Source organism: Equus przewalskii, chromosome 5 (assembly GCF_037783145.1).
Source record: "Equus przewalskii isolate Varuska chromosome 5, EquPr2, whole genome shotgun sequence".
NCBI lineage: Eukaryota > Metazoa > Chordata > Mammalia > Perissodactyla > Equidae > Equus > Equus przewalskii.
Window position 1 is genome coordinate 34,550,983 of NC_091835.1, and position 17,468 is coordinate 34,568,450.

The following is a 17,468-nucleotide window of genomic DNA, read 5'->3' on the forward strand; positions in this document are numbered from 1 at the left end:
TCCTCAGGCACTCAAGGATCCGCCCACAGTAGCCTCAGTTGGCATTACTAGTGTGACAGATGCCAAAGACCGATCAAATGTACAGAGCAGCTGTGGGGGCAGGTGGTTCATGGGCCAGTTAAGTTCTTTGTGAATCGTCTTGAAGAATATCATTGCATTGTATTATGGGGTGTTTATAGCCAAGGAAAGCTTTAATCACAGTCTCTCTCTTTTCTTTACTTAACCAAACAATACTTTAAGGAATTTTGAGAGATTTCCTTCAAAATGTTAAAGTAAAAAAAACCCTACACTTAATATGTACTTGCATGTTAAGAACAAGGAGTTCCACATCTGCACAAAACTATCACATAAAAATATGCCCTTCAGTCACTGAAGGGTGTGGCAGTCCAGGTTGTATATTTCCAGGCCGTCAACTCTCCTTCTCCACCACCTCCTCCTGTTAACCACTTGCACGCCAGATCTGTCTTCTCACACCCTCCGCCCACAAAAGGCAGGGAGTGTAGGGAAAGCTCAAACAAAAACCAGTGCATTTTGCCACTGGGGAAATAATTAGACAGACAGTTTGGGACAATTAGCAAAAACCAAATTGGGGATTTTTGTCAGTCGTGAGCAGTCCAGAGTCGGTCAAGGCATTTTAATATCATGCTCACTCCTGCCTCGCCTCGCACACATTCACCCACTGTGTCGCCTGTGGTTTTCAACTTTTTGAAGACAAGAGGGAGCATGACGACGGAAATGGTACTTACGTCATGAAGAGGGTAGGCAGCCTCATAGATGTTGTTTGCTATCAGCGAGTTAATGCCTGGAAGAAAGGAGGATGAAAATAGTAACTCTAGGGCAGGGGTTTCTCAACTTAACCTTTGTCTTTTGATAAATATTAAGCCCCCACCCACCCCTCAGCTGGGAAGCACTGCATCCTCCTCTCCAGCCTCCCAGTCTGGAAGTTTTTGTCAAGTTTTAGTTCTTAGTATAAGACCAATATTTCTTTGTTCCCCAAATACAAAATTATGTTTTAATATCAAATATGCTCTCTCAGACTTCACACTCTTCCTGTCCTCACACATTCAGATCGCTCCAGTCCGAGCACTTCCACCTCCACCACCACCTCCACAGCCACAACTGTCAGTTGAGAATATCTGCTTGGTGACAGCATGAGAACGATGACAGGGGTTACTGCAATTGTGATCAACAAAAGTAGACATCACAGCATCCCACAGCACTTGATCTGAACTGGTTTCTGGCGCCTTCTTGTTCCTCCACAGGGGCGTGCTTATAACTGTCCATGACCCATCTGCCTGGGCCGTCGGATCCCTGAGGTAGGGACAGTAGGGCAGGAGTTCTCAGAGTGCAGTCTGGGGAAGCTGGGGGTCCTCAGGACCCTCTCAGGGAGTTTATAACGTCAAACCATTTCTATAATAGTACTAAGCCATGATTTGCTTTTTCACTCCTGTTTTCCCACGAGTATACAGTGGAGTTTTGTGACATGATGACATCATCGCCCTGACAGAAATGGAGTGTGTGCTTGTGTATCTTTGTGCTTTAAAATCTCCTCAGCTTGAACTTCTAGTCCAATAAATATTGATCGATATAACCCACCTAGACCAAAGCCCTTTGGGTGCTCTCAATAATTTTTTAAAGTATAGAGTGGTCCTAAGACCACAAAGTTTGAAAACCACACAAGGGATTCATTTTTTAAATCCCAACAGTACTTCACACCACTTGCTCACAGCAGACCCTACGAAATACATGTTAACTGAATGAACGGCTCTGTCCCTATAATTCCAATATACTCACAACGGAGGACCTTCTGCTCAGCACTGAGTCATTGCTGTTTTCTTGTTTCATTCATGGTTTTATTCAGAGACCATAAAGCGGTCTGTATGTTCTGTCTGACTCAGGAGAGTCTGTCCTGGCTCCCAGATGGGAGGGACTATATCCCACCAGCTTGCAGTACGGCGGATCCTGCCATGTGAGGATGCACAGTGAATCACGGAGAGGGAGGAGGAGGGCAAGTCTCTGGTACTCAGTGATTTCCACTGCCTCAAACACACTTTCTGCCCTGAGAGACTTTCTTTCCAGGGAGACTGTAGACAGTAGTGAGATGATGAGAAAATTGGTCTTGGAGGGAAATACGTATGATGTCCGAATGCTAAGTAATCTACATCTGCACCGCTCCGGATAAGACAACGAGGTTGGATAACAAATCTAGCCAACGGTTACTCATTTAAATTCATGGTTTTCCACCCCCTGTTCCCACTCAGTGCCCTACCCACAGGCTCAGAGACTGCAGAGGCTCTCAGACAATCCTCTCTCCTCCATCAGCCTCCCCTTCCTCAAACTTGCCCCTATTCACCTCAGTTCTAGGAGGCTGGATACCAGAAAGACCCACCATGGGCCCCACCGTGGGAGCAGAGGCCCTTGGATGCTGCAGGGGGCGCTCAGCAGAAAGAGCCACTCTTCCGATGAGTTGAGAGCTGAGTGTTTTGGTGCTGGGGTGTCACCAAAGGGCCAGCCCTTTCCTGATTTTAAGTTTCCTCCTCGGCATGAACAGAAAACATCAGAAACAACTTCGGGGGGAGCAGAGGGTGTGTGAAGGGACTGGGGACACGGGGAAGGATGCCCAGAGGCTGACGAGCTGCAGATTTGTCTTACTCATATGACTACAATTTCACTCTGAGCATCATTAATCAGTTCAAGAGCCATAACCACAGCAATGTGAAGCCACCCTACAATAATCAAGGGGAGGAGCCCCAAGTCGGGACAGGGGGTAGTAGTTCAAAGGTACAGAAGAGTAGCTGACATGGATAGAGACTGAATCATCACTGGCAGATAGAGCTCCAGCAGGACTGCACCCAACTCGCTACCCCACCCCATCTCTGCAGTCACGCCTGTGGTTGCCACGCCAGCAGCACCTACCTGAAGACAGGCCTAAAACTGATGGAAGAAGTTAAGCAGAACTCTTCTGCTAATCCTCAGCTTTGCTTATTAAAGCACAGTAGCCGAGAATGTAAGAGCATTAGGCTGACAACCTGAACTCCTAGCTCCTGCTGCCAGATCCTCAAAATGACTTCAAATCGTTGGAGGTCTAAAGCTACGCACACTCCCGCCCATCCCAAGTAAAGCTTCCTTTGTGCCACACACCTAAAGCGGGTAGCTCACTTCACTTCTACGACGTTGTCTGCCCATTGTTTTGTGTCCCCCAAAGGCCTACATGGTATCTGAAGTCAGAGGCACCCCCCCCCCCACTTGTGTCTCTCTGGCACCTAGTTCACTGCTGGGAACACAGACGGGATAATGGTCGTTACGAGCAACCAGCTCTGTGGCTACAGTTATCTCAGTATCTCTTCCCATTTACCCTGGGCACCCACCCTCCTTGCTGCTTCAGTCTTTTTTGGCAATCTATGCTGATGCAGAAACTTTAAACTCTGGTTGATTAGTCTGCTTGCTTAGAGAGGAAGCCCAGACAAATGGTTCTTTGCCTTGAAGCCAATACAACTCAGGTCACCAAATCTGAGTCGTCCTAACCCAAACAACCAGAGCCCCAAAATGCTGTAACTGAACGTGTCTCTGTCACTCAGGGTTGTGTACCTCCTCTTTTTCAGGGAGTATCATATGTGTCACCCCATCAGTGGCCGCTGGATGGAGGGAGTGGATAGTCCGTAAAAGGAGGAAGAATGGGCAAAGGGGAGGCAAGTGGAAAAGTAACTATTCTCTCCCCACTTCACCCAACAACGAGAATTTCTCTGGCCTCTTGGTTCACCCACAGACTTCACAAACCAAGATTCTACCCCGACACAAGCATGGAAATCAGTTTGAAAGAAGAAGAAAATAATCAAACGTTTTTTAAAAAGAGTCTTCGCTTTGAAAATTGAAATTCTGAATTTTTTCCTTTCTTTTAAGCAAAAATGGGCTAATTAGTTCCATCATGCACCATCCACGTGGCCACCATGGCAAAGCTTTCTTCTTCAGGATCGCATCCGTAGTCTTTCCTCTCTGCTCTAGACCCAGGGAGAGAAAGACACCCAACCTCTCATCCTATTACTCCAGGAGGGGGGCTGGGGAGGAGGAGACAGCTGGAAGGACATTTGCCTTTCCCTGTCCCTATGAAGGGAAGCGGTGCCTCAGCTCGAACAAAGCAGAGCTCACTGAGGACCCCTCACTGGTCCCTAAGGCCCTTCAAACCACCAGGTACATCATCCCTGTTGCTGTTAGGACTATAATCCCCAAAGGAAAAGGCTCAGACTTCCTCTCTGCCCAGCACTGACCACATTCGCTACACGGCCTGATCCATCCAGGCCTAGCAACACTGGTCCTCTGCATCGATAGTGTCAGGCCACCGACAGAGCAGGGCAGACTCAGGCCCCAGGACAAATACCCGAAAACACATACTCACAGCGCAAAACCTGGGGCCTAGCATTCAGCTCCAGAGACATCTCTGGTTTCCTGGGCACAAAGGATCAACCAAAGCACAGTTTATGGCCTGCCTCCCGAAGGGAGTCTCATCAAATCTCCAAGGGCCACTGGGGACAGGGCAGGGCTCTATTCCCTCCAGGCCAAATTCAAAGGGAACTTTTATCCATTGGGACAGGTACTTAGAGAAATGGTGCTGAATTCCTGAAAACCCATTTGGTTTTGATTCCCCGCAGAACAGGGCCCAGTCCGCCCGGCGTGCTGCTTTCATCCCCGTATTCCAGCCGGACATAAATCTAAACCAGAGCCCCCAGACACTGCATTTCACAGAGACTATATTTACCCATCACCAAATTGTCTCGACGTGTGCTTAATTACCTAAAGGCCTTTAATCCCAAGGCTTTTCTTCTAACAAAATATAAACCAGTTCAGCTGGATGAATGATAAACCAGATGTTTACAACGCACGACATGGTCTGGCTTCGGTCAAAATAATTAAGACATCGTCTCCTGAGAGGGGAGGGGAGATGCCCAAAACATACGTTTGTTTAAATGATGCTCTGACACAAAAATGTCTATGAAAATGTAGCTCCACCAATCTATAGCCGTCCGTGAAAAGGCAACAATAAGTTGCATAGGAAGGAGCAGGGAAGGTGTCTGTCCTTCTCTGATGTGCTCAAGGAGGCTTGGGTTTCTTTCCGCGGTAAAGTGCCCTTTAAAGGCATTCCTTGATGGGGTAAACTGGCAGGGCCCTGCCCACTGACCTTATGTTATGTTGAATAAGGAGACACTGTGGGGCTGGGCCAAGTTTGTGATCATTCATATGCTACTACCACCATGAGGAATGCAAACTCATAAATAAATCTGTCTCTGAACATCGTGTGTACATTAGTCCGTAATGCCTCACTTCCAGCGGTAAATAAGAGGGAAAGGTTGAGTTACAGAAAGTTACCGAAGAAAGCTAGGGAAGAAACCCCCAAAATTAAAAAATGAGACCAAATGCCAATCTACCCACACTTTTTCAAGGTCAGTTCCCCTTTCTTTGCCTTCTGATGCTAATTCTCACCCTCCTGCCTCTCCTTCCATGAAAGGAAAAAGAAGAAAAGAAAACAGTGACCGAAAGTCCAAGAGATCCTACTGCTGGCTAGGACATTAAAAGGGACTGAAAATCCATATAACAAATGTTAGAAAAATAACAAGAAAAATTAGGCCCTTTACAGAGATGACTTCATCATCCCTCACTACTTCAGAAAGCCAAGGCTCAAATGCCTGCAAGGCAGAGCACTCCATGCCCTCCTCACATCCCCAGATGTAAGGAGGACAAGAAGCCTGTGACAGCCCGTCCTAAATTTATCTTCATCGAATGTTAGAGCTCCTAAGAATCACCTGGGTAGCTTGTTAAAAATGCAGATCTTGGAGCCTTGCCCCTACAGATTCTGATTCAACAAAGCTAGCGTGGGATCCCAATAGTGAGGTCTTGAACAAGTACACCAGGTGATTCTGACACAGATGGAGTATGACCACACCTGAGCAACGTTGCCCGTGGTCACAGGGCAAAGGATCAATATAGAAGCACAACCTTTACTTCCACCCCTCCTGGCTAGCAGTCCTGAACCCTCCCTGTTCTCACTTTCCCTTTCGCTGTAATCATCTACTCCCACGCTCTCTGAGGTCCACAAACTCTGTGCAACCGCAAGTCTTGGCTATGGCCCCAGGCCTACTCTCTGTGAACTTATAGGAAAGCCAGTCCCCTCTCTGAGCCTGGTTGGCTCATATGGAGAAAAGACCATGTTGCTCCTGCCTATCAAAGTCTAGAAAATGCTGGACTTAGAAAGAAGCTTCAAGAACACTAAAGGTGCCGCCCCCTCCCCCCTTTATGTTAAAAGGAGAGAAACAGGCCCAGAGAGGGAATATGACTTGACCTAAGTTTCTCAACTTGTTTGTCCGAGAACTGAACTGACACCCACTCCTCCCCCCTTGCTGGTGTATCTATCTTCTTTTTGCCCCTTCTGGATATGTTCTCTCCCCCTCTCTATCTGACGTGAGTGGGCTCCCTTGCTCTCTGGCTCTCTACTGGGCTCAGCAGGCCAGAGGGAGGCGGGACAGTGTAAAGACTCCTGGCCTCCTCCCTGAATGGTCACCTGCTCCCCTCAATGCCACCTCCTCTACTGAATTCTGTCCATCCATGTTCCAGCAACCTCTCTCTCGCCTCGTGGATCTAGAGACAATAACAGCTGTACTGTCGCTAATTCTGGGTTGCTACACCATCCCCGACTCCCTGTCCACACCGTTGTAAAGGGTCTCTCTATTAACATTCCACCTTTGAATTATCCTAATTAGAGTGTCATTTGTTCCTGTTGGGGACATAACTAATTCTCTGGAGCGGCTCCCGCCGTGTCTTTGTCTTATTTGCTTTCTTTCGTGTCTCTCTCTTATCAGACAGGACATGGTTTAGCCCCTCTTCTCCACAAATGTCACCTGAAATGGAAGCCGCATAAGGGCAGGGGTTGGTATCTGTTGTGCCTGTTTCATTGACTACTCTATTCCCAGTTCTAGAATATGAAGGACACAGAGTAGGTGCTCAATAAATATTTGTTGAATGAACGAACAGAAGTTACAGTGAGAAGCCCTCAGCTTTCACCTCTCTGGAAAACCTTTCTCAATAACTTCATCCACCTATCAGTTGATTAATTTAAAGAGCACTGAAGAAGACCCAAGAAACCTGAGTTCTAAATCTCTAACCTTGGGGACTCAGTTAATCACTGTTGTGAAATGAGTTAACATCTGTTGAAACTATTTTGTATGGCAGTTTAAAGGATCAAACAAGATAATGAGTGTGAAAGTGCTTTGAAAAGCACACAGCTACACACGTGCGAAGTGTCCTTATTATTTAGTTACAGTAATACCTTATGTGTATGGAGATCTCTCAGCTGGTCATCCCAGTTCTCACCACAGAGGATCCAGAAGATGGAGAAAGTATCTAGATCTCATAAAACCTGTTCCCTAGTGTTATGTACCTTAACCACAGCAGAATCCATCAGGCCCTCTTTCAACACATTTTCACTCTCTCTTTACCCAAAATTTTAATAAGCTTGTCTTCCTGTCTTCCAAACAATAAAGCAACACTGAAATAGCAACACTCAAGGAGGGAGGTTATCAGAGTCAAAATTCAAGAAATCAGAGAATTTGGGGCAAACAACTCTAAAAATACTTTGAAGAAATATAAAAAAAAGCTTATGTTCTTTATGACGAACCTGATTCAGAAAACGTTACATACGCATTTATGTGGAGAATATGTGTTGATTCTATTCTATGTAAGAAGGCAGAGAACAGTACGAGAGACTTTAGAAAAATTTCCATACAAAAAGATGTTGCTGAGGACATCAAGAACTAAACCGCTAACCATATTCCCCTCTCACTCTGGTTCAAGGTCAGATGTGCCGCCCAACTGCAGAAGCCAGAGGGCTCTATGGTTTGAACATTTGTATGCTATTTTTTTCTCCTAGTTTTGACATTCTATTTTAATTTGTGTTTTTCCTGGTTCTTATTTAATTTATTATTTATATTTTGCTGCTTTATTGTTTTTCTTGTAAGCCAACTCAGAAATTTTGTGGAACAAGAGAGGAACATAAATAATTCAATACATACAACTTATATACAGCTTAATGCTTTGCAAAAGTAGGCACTGAAAAATATAGATACTTTCTACAAAGAAAAAAGGTGGTATTACTAAATAAACTGGAGTATTTCTGGATTACTATTATTTTTAGTTTATTTTCCATCTTCTGATTTCCATTGTAATTGGGTACAACGGGAAAGGGAATAAAGCTTTGTAAGTTGGTCACAAAAGTAATGACCATATAAAAGGCAATTCTAAGGGTGAAGGATCAGTAAAAATACCTTGAAAGATATGCCAAGCACTCTCTTGTTGTCCCTTTTTCTCTTCTTTTTACGAGGCAACAATCCTTGGGAGGAATTTAAGTCAATTCTAGCCACTTGTGCTTCTCTATAAACCAGAGAGAAGGGCAATAAAATCAAAAGTGACCCCATGGCTGCAGGTCCATATTGTCTTGAGGCTTCACACCATTATCACGTTCCTCAGTCTCTCTGATTTCCTGAGTAAGATGGTAAGTTGGCCAAGGAGCTTAGTGGGTACTTGATTTTCCCAGGCCAAAGTCAAATTGAAAATTGGCCTTCAGGACTCTCGTCTGCTGGGAGGCAGAGTTCAGTCATATGTCCCTTGTCACAAAGCTACGAAGGAAATCAGCAGCTAACATGGAACTAACGGACATCGAAGACTCAGCATAATTCTACTGCTAGTTTGTAGCATCCCAAAGGCAGTGGAAGTAGGACTGGAATAAGGGAACCCAAGCTCTAGATCCGATTCTGACAGTGACCCAGCATGTGACCCTGGACAAGTCACTTATCCTCTTTGTACCCATTTGTAATTGAAGACGATAATTACTGACATATCTACTTTCCCTCAGAACCATGAAACTAATATTAGATCATTTATGTTGATACATAGACACATACAAGAAAGTTAACTGCTTCCTCCTCTGTGTCCTTTTGCACTCTGTCCCTGTCCCTCTTATTGTACCACCAGATTACTTCTTATCTGTTTACATGTCTGTCTATATGACTAAACCGAGAGCCCTTCAAAGGTATCAACTGGGCCAAATTCATCTCGGGATCTCTTGGTTTCTATCATATCATTTGACTTATAGAGGTGCTCAATAAATGTTTTCTGAATGTCAAAAGAGAAAGAAATTTGGGGCCAGCCTGGTGGCACACTGGCTAAGTTCACACATTCCACTTTGGCCCGGGGTTTGCCAGTTCAGATTCCAGGTGTGGACCTATGTACCCCTTGTCAAGCCATGCTGTGGCAGGCGTCCCACATATAAAACAGAGGAAGAAGGGCATGGATGATAGCTCAAGGCCAGTCTTCCTCAGCAAAAACAAAAGGAGGAGGATTGGCAGCAGATGTCAGTTCAAGGCTAATCTCCCTCAAAAAAAAGAGAAAGAAGTTTTTGGAAACTACTCAACAACAACAAAATCCTTATGATGTTTGACTTTGGGACATCACAAAAAAAATGCAGATGCTCAAAGAAAAAGAAAACTTCAGTGTTAAAGCAGAGGGTCTCTAATAACTTTCCAACAATCTGGAGACTGTCCCCCACAATAAACTTTAGTTTTTAAGGACTTTCCAGTTTACAAAACAAACTAACAGCTTCCTATTTAATCTTTACAAAAACCTCTGGAAGATAGATATTATCATCCCCACCTTACATAAAAGGAAAACTGAATCACAGAGAAATTAAGCCACTTGTCCACAGACACATGTAGTCAGGAACTCACCAGCAACCGCTGTGGGCCTAGCAGGCCAAGCATGTCTAATTAATTCACTAAACCAAGTCAACTGACTAGAACATGCAAGGCAGACAGCTCGGTGCATTGGGGCATAAAACGTGATTCAGACACATCTCAAGGACTGTTTTGGGAGTCTGAGCCGTGGACACAGATAATCAGCAAGAAAGAGACTGGGTTCAGTGGAAGCTCCGAGGAGAGGGGATTAAGGGCAAACCTGAGGGACAGTGACGTTTGGTCTGGAGACGGGCATGTGTGAGATTAGGGGACAGAAAGTCAGGGAAAGGGAACAATATGAACAAAAACAGAGAGGATGGTAGCTACATTAACAGGAAGAGAAGCAGGAGAGAGAAGAAGAGAGAGAGAGAAAGGGAATGAGATAGAAATGGACACGTTGATATACTGATTTGAAGGTTCTGGTAAACAGCTCAGTGGAGGTATCCATCCAGCAGTTGGAAATGCAGGGCTGGAATCGGTGAGAGAAGCAGGAAACAGAAATGCATGATTGCAAGTCATCTGTAGAGAGAGAATAAGGTGGCCAAGGAGACACAGAGAAGACAACATCTAAAATGTGGGAGAGGGAAGAGGAACCAGAGAAAGTGTGGTCCGTGAGGTAGAAACAGGACAAGAGCAGATCAGTAGAGCGGCAGCACCACCCTGGATACCAGCTGCAGAAGATGGAGGTTCGTAAAGAAGGTGTGGAAGGATGCAGGGAGCTAAGGAAGATGAAGACTGAGAAAAAGGCCATGAAACGTGGGAAGTAAGAAGTCACCTACAATATCTGAGGGAACACTTTTGGTCAAATTGGGGAGGGTGTGAGAGAATAAAAGGCAGGTTAGTGGAGTTGAGGAGTGAACTGGTCAAGAAGTGAGGGTAAATTCAAGAACTTTGACAGAGGTCATGAGAAATTACAAAACACACTCTAAATCTCTCGACTCCTCTGGTTGTCCTCGTAACCAGGGACAAAGAGCCACTCAGAGGGAGGGCTTTAGTCTGTTCCATGGAATTGAGCTGGGCTGATCAGTTACCTCGCTCGCTCACGTGCTCACCTCATCAGCCCCATGCTCCAGACAAACAACATCACATAGAAGATTTGATTTTTAACAATCGGAGGGTTATTTGGGATTGCGCGGCAAGATGGATGCATCAAAGCAAACAGAGCCATACATAATTGCCCCCTTGGGAGGTCCTGCGCTATTCTAAAAACACTATCACCACCCAAGACCTGTTCTGACTCCTTCTTCAGGACCATCCCCTTGGTACTGAGGCAGCTTATGAGCCCCACAATAACTCTCCAAGATTAGCTATTATTACTGTCATCACTGTTGTTATTTCTCAGCTTGATGGCCTACTCTGTTCATTAGACTTGCCTCTAATGACTTTGGACTCTTTTCAACTCAAAGCTGCCTCAAACTTATTTGCCACCAAGAGCATATTCTGACGGAAGTTCTCTCAAAGGTTTCAAAAGCCGTTCTGAGCGATGGAAAGAGTTCAACCTGCAGAGTGAGTCCCCCAGGAAGGACACGTGGTCTTGGAGGTAAGCTCACATTGGTACCTCTGCCATCGTGTGTGTCTTCTAAACAATCTGTCACAATCTGGACTGCCTGCCTTACACTGCAAGCTCCCAAATGCTGAGGTTCCTGCTTCAAAGACAAATACCCTCAGATGTAAAAACCAAACCACAAGGCAGATTCAGCCGGATTTGGTGATGAGAGTGTTGAACTGAGGAGAGGCACGTTCAGACTGCTGTGTGGCCTTAGATAACTCAGTCACCCTCTCTCAGGGGCAGTTTCCTCACACATAATGTGACGGAGTTGGACTAAAGGACCTCTAAGATCCTTTCTTCTTAAAAAACAAATAAATAAATAATTTGCCATATTTTGGGTGATTATCAAAAACTTTTGGAGATTCTGTAAAGACAGAGGCAGCAGAACTACCAGGACAAGGTGAAAGATGCAGGCACTTCAGGGAAAGGAGAGGACAGACGAGAGACCTAGGAGGCAGGTCTGGGAGAAGTTACCGCAGCCTGGGGAGCAGCCCCAGCCTCCCCCCAAGGAAATGGGGCGCCCGCTGCTACTGGGGGGAGCCTCCGTGGAAGCAGCCTCCTCCCCTCCGTGTGGGGCGTCTGTTTTGTTCTTTGCTGCCCACCAAGCGAGCTGTTGAAAGGACAGCCCCGGCCCCCTGGGCACCCCGTCAGCACTCGGCCCACGGTGGGGGGAAGGGGCTCTTACCCATTGTGTTGTTGGCTCGAGAACAGGCTGTGCGCTTCAGAATCTCATGCACCTAAAACAGACGACAGCAGGGCTGTGAGCGCCTTGACCACATGTGTCACCACCCTGGGGGGCAGGCGGTGGACCAGGCGGTTTGACCCACTTCGAGGGAGGAGGAAGCCAAGCATGTGCTGAGCTCATGGAGTGCATGTTAAACCCATTCAAACTTGAGTGCTTTGAGGAAACAAAGAATCTAACCCCCTCACACACACTGCCCCCCTCACTACGCCCTGAAAAAATAAAGAAAGGAAAGGCTACCCACTGACTGCAGTTGCAGGAGGTAAGGAGAACACGCCAGGGAGCCCAGACCCTCATTGCCTCTAGAGGGCCAGGGAGGAGGCGTCTGGTCTGGGCCAAGGACGTCAGGAGGGCCAGGAGAGGGCGCCCTCTCCACCAGCCCTGATTAGTGCCATTCTGGGGAAAGCGCAGGATGTGGAGGCAGACGAGCCGGTTCTAGTCCTGGCTGCTAGCCACAGGGTCCTGCGCAAGCTCTCCAAGGGACCTGGGGGTCCGCTGCCTCCTCTGTAACGGCACTATCTCACAGACCTGCTTTGAAGAACCATAAACGCACTTGGTAAACTGCAAGAGGCTCCCCCACATTTTGGCCATTGGTACTGTTCTGTCTCTGCTTTTCCCTGAGTCCTCATCTTATCTCCCCATCAGAGCATGCCAGACGCTTCCTCGAGTCTCCCTGTCTCAGAGCACAACCTGGGCACGTGCAGGCTGCCTGCTCAACGTCTGCTGCGCGCCTAAATAGGCCGACAGACCACTGGATTCCGGGGCTGCAGGGGGCTCTGTCTCTCGTGTGGGAGGGAGGGGTGCTGAGAGTACTCCCTGCCGAGGAGACAGGGATGCAGGTGGGCCACGGCAAACCTGCTGGCCAACTAGTGCCCTTCAATGGGGCCCAGGACGGTGCCAGGCTATAAAGAGATGCCCAACAAGGCAGACTGCTCTGGGACAAACAGCTGGACTGCGCAGATGCCCACAAAGAAGGGGGCACAGGGAAGATGTTTACAGATGTGGACAAGGTCCTCAAACAAAAGTCCAGGGCAGAGTAGACCCCAAGACAAAACTCAAGGCTCTTTTCTTCCCCTTTTCACAGTGTGGAGTGGACTGGGGAAAGGGCAGGAGGGGAAAAAAGAAGCTTCCAGAACAAAGAGATGAATGAGAGAAGATGCGTTGTTCCATCATCATTCACAGTCCCATATTCCAGCCACAGACCTAGAGGGAGTGGTATCTAAATAACTTCCACCAGAATGGGGCCCAAGAATGTGTAATTAGCTTACAATACAATGCAGCAATTCAACAGCAATAATAATTAGGACCAGCATTTATATGGCATTGTATTATTTTACAAGCACTTTGAAATTATCGGGTAATCTCTATGACACCCTGTAACTCCCCCACAGATGGGGGACCCAAACCACAGGGAGATTTAAGTGGCTTGTAGTAGCACCAACCAAGAAAATGGGAAGTTTACACTTTTAAACATAAGAAGATAAAAGAAATCGTATGCCCATCTTAAACCTTCCTAAAACACTAGGCTAGGGGGCCTGAGGTGTTTTCTTGTCCATCTGGAAAGCAAACAGTCAAGGCCACGTTTGTAGCATGCCTCAGAATTGTTCTGTAGCTTCCTCTAGTCCTGTCTCTTCTTACCCTTCTTATCCCTTCTTATCACCCTATTGACTTGGAAGTCCTTCTAGATACCTAACCCTTATTCCTCCTCCTATTGAAACTTATGTTCTTTCCTAGGAATCAGCGGAAACAATCTGCCATGTTTCCACTGAGGCATGAGTAAGTGTCCAGCCTTCCTTGGGCCCTTTTCTCTCCTCTCTCCATAGACTGAATGATCTCTAGGTGGGTAGAGAATAAACTGATCAGTGCCTGGAGACACCCTGCAGCTCAGCCTGGGGCCACAGGGGCACAGGCCATATACAGATTTTCACTGGAATCAATCATCTGCAAAACTCAAAACCTATACGTCAAAAGGTGAAAAGACTGCAGAAGAACACTATGGTCAGGACTGTTGGCTTTCTATAGAATGGGCTGGAAAGTTTATTCTTGGCCAAACTGGCTAGCTGTAGCATTCCCTGCGATACAAATGCACAGGACTCTTTAGGGGTAAAAGAAAGACACACAGTGGCCCAGCAATGAGTCCACATTCAGACACTGACAATTGTATAAATTTTTTTTCAATTTGTTGTTTCTCAGAGCCTCAGCTTCCTCAACTGTAAAGCAAGGGGTCACCTGACTAGCTGAAGTCCCTACCAGCTCTGACATTCCCCGTTTTCATGATCCAAGAAGGGCCTGGTGGAGAACCTAAAGAGAAGACCCTGCTCTCAACCGTGAATGAGAGCAGTTGTTCGCTGTTTCCTCTGCTACCGGGATTGGGAAGCTCCTGGATACCCCTCTCTGTTGCTAGGCAACTCCAAGCAAACGAAGATGGGGGGTAGCAGGGAGAGCAAGGGAAAGCCCCACCAAACTGGGTACTCAGCCTTTCCCCATCCCTCCCCGAGCCCACCACACCCGGCTAAGCGCCGGATTCACCTATTTACTTACAATGCGGCTACGAGTGGCATTATCAAAGAAGGTGTCCTTATCCTGGATGTTGTACCTGGAGACACCAAGAAAGCAGAATGTCAACCCATTTCATTACCCTCATCCTAAGACCACTGTCACTCCCAGCCCAGAGCAGTCATAGCAAGTGTGTAAGACACACTCACTCACATACACACGTGTATACTCCTTTTGACCCAGTAATTCCGAAAACTTCTCATAGAAATGTATCATAGGGACATAAATTCAACAGAAGAAAAAAGTTCCATAAATAAAAACATTCATTACAAACTCACTTATAATAAAGATTACAGAGATGATACAATTCCAAAATCTGTATGATATGATAGATTATCATGCAGCCATTGAAAATTGTAATTATGAAACTTTATAAATAGAAAAATTTTGGACAATGATAGCTAACTATTATACTGTGATAAGTTTACAAAATGAAAGGATGTAAAAAGGATTCTTGTGCATGGACCAAGACAGTAAAAATACAATAACAACAAAAAAGAGTATAGTTTCAGGGTGTTGAGATTATCATAACTCTTCGTTTTTCAAAATTTCATTCAATGTTTTCATTTCAGTTTGATACCAAACTCCTAATTATGCAAAACCTGTGTCTGAAGACATGGAAGCAACCTAGGTGCCCATCAAGGGACGAATGGATAAAGAAGATGTGGTATTCATAGACAATGCAATACTACTCAGCCATAAGAAATGATGAAATCCGGCCATTTGTGACAACATGGATGGACCTTGAGGGTATTATGCTGAGTGAAATAAGTCAGAGGGAGAAAGTCAAATACCATACGATCTCACTCATAAGAAGATAAAAACGATGACAAACAAACACATAGCATTGGAGATTGGATTGGTGGTTACCATAGGGGAAGGGGGGGCCGGGCAAAAGGGGCGATTAGGCTCACATGTAAGGGGATGCACTATAATTAGTTTTCGGGTGGTGAACACAATGTACTCTACACAGAATTCCAAATATGAATGTACCTCTGAAAATTAATTAATTAATTTAAAAAATTACCTTTAATAATCATATTTAAAAAAAAAAAACCTGTGTCTGTTCTAAATTTTAAATATTGACCATTCACTCAAAAATACACGTGTTATTAGCTATACTTGGGGCACTGTGCTAGTGGACACACAGATCCAGGAAACATGCTCCCAGCCAGCCCGGAGCCCAGTCACTGTGGGGCTGTGCGTTTCCTAATAGCCGAGGCAGAATAACACCTGATGCTGTGTAGACCATTGCTATAAAGACTCAGAGGATGGCGCACACTTTGGCTGGGAGAACGGAAGGTTCTTCAAGGAGAAGGCGTTTGGGAACTGGCCTTGGAGGATCACAGAAAATGAATGAATGGAGATGTTTTGGGAGGTGGCAGTTCAGATGTCAGCACTGGCATGAAGGAAAACCCAGAGAAGGGGAAGCGTGGAAGAAGCACAGGGGAAAACAGAACAGCAGGCCCGGAGGTCAACATGCCAGCTGCAGCCCAGACACTTAAGGCTGTGTGATCTTGGGCAGACCATGGACCGTGGTTTCCTCTCTATAATAAAGAGATGCTTATATCTTACAAGGGGTGTGATACTGTGATTTATAATAAATATATATTTTGGTCTTCATCCACTGTTCCTGGCACACAACTCCCAAAACCCTTGGAATTTCCAGAGTAATAAGAGCAATGGGGGCATATTTGTTATAATATTTGGTCTCTTGTCCTCAGTTCCTGAAGTCACCTCAGAGCTATAAAGGTGAAATGAGCATCTTGTTATTCATAACAAGTCCCTTTCTACCACAACTAGGTTTATGCTGATAAGGTGACTTTTGGAAATCCCCTAAAGATGAGGGGGCTGGTTATCAGGGGAACCAACCATGAACAAAGGGTTGGAAGTTTTAATCCCACCCTATGATTTCTGGGGAGGGGAGATGGGCTGGAGTTTGAATCCATCACCAATGGCCAGTGATTTGATCAACCACGCTACATAATGAAGCCTCCATACAAAACCCAAATGGAGAGGGTTCGGAGAGCTTCCAGGTTAATGAACCAGACCACTTCCACATGTCACTGTGCTGGGCCCCAGACTCCAGGAGAACAGAAGCTCCTTTGTTTGGGACCTTGCCCTATGTATGTCTTCATCTGGCTGTTGATTCATATCCTTTGCAATAAGCTGGTAATCTAGTGAGTAAACTGGTTACCTGAGTTCTGTCAGCCACTTTAGCAAATTAATCCAACCCAAGGAGGGAGTTGCAGGAACCTCCGGTTTACAACCAGTTGGTCAGAACACAGGTACCAACCTCGACTTAACGACTGGCATCTCAAGAGGCGGGCAGTCTTGTGACGCTGAGCCCTCAACCTAGGAAATTTTATTCTACCTCAGGTAGACAGTGTCAGAATTCAGTTGAATTGTAGGACACTCAGCTGGTGTCAGAGAACTTCTTGGTAGCGTGGGAAACCCTCACACACATTGGAATTGGTGAGCAGAAGTGGTACCAGAATCATTACAGGGCTAAGGATCTAATGAGGGGATACATGCAAAGGCACATCATACACATGTGTATAGAATTATTATCTAACAGGGCAAAGATGAGCAGGAGATATTCTCCAAGGAACGGCAGAAACACAGCTCCATGAACGCCATCTCTTCAAAGGGTCAGATCTTTGTATCTCCTCTGCCTTTCTACACCCCTTCCTTTCTCTTTCTCTTTTGATTCTCTTATCACTCCTGACAGTCTTATATTTTCTCATTAGCTCCTAAAACAGAATTAATGTTTGACTGCTGCATCTCCCACTTCTCAACCATGACTCCCCCTTCCAAACGTTTCCCAAATGGCCAACCCTGTAAAGAG

General features: G+C 45.9%; 1 protein-coding gene across 4 annotated transcripts in view; it reads right to left on the reverse strand.

Annotated features, from left to right (window-relative positions):
- The window catches only part of ANO2 (anoctamin 2), a 326,384-nt gene that overhangs the window by 218,153 nt on the left and 90,763 nt on the right, over positions 1–17,468 (reverse strand). For all 4 annotated transcript variants that reach the window (XM_070618946.1, XM_070618948.1, XM_070618947.1 and 1 more), the window contains 3 exons: positions 14,606–14,660; positions 12,008–12,059; positions 747–802 (listed from right to left, as the gene is read on the reverse strand). In XM_070618946.1, the coding sequence (XP_070475047.1) occupies positions 747–802; positions 12,008–12,059; positions 14,606–14,660 (163 nt within the window). The remainder of the gene's footprint in view (positions 1–746; positions 803–12,007; positions 12,060–14,605; positions 14,661–17,468) is intronic.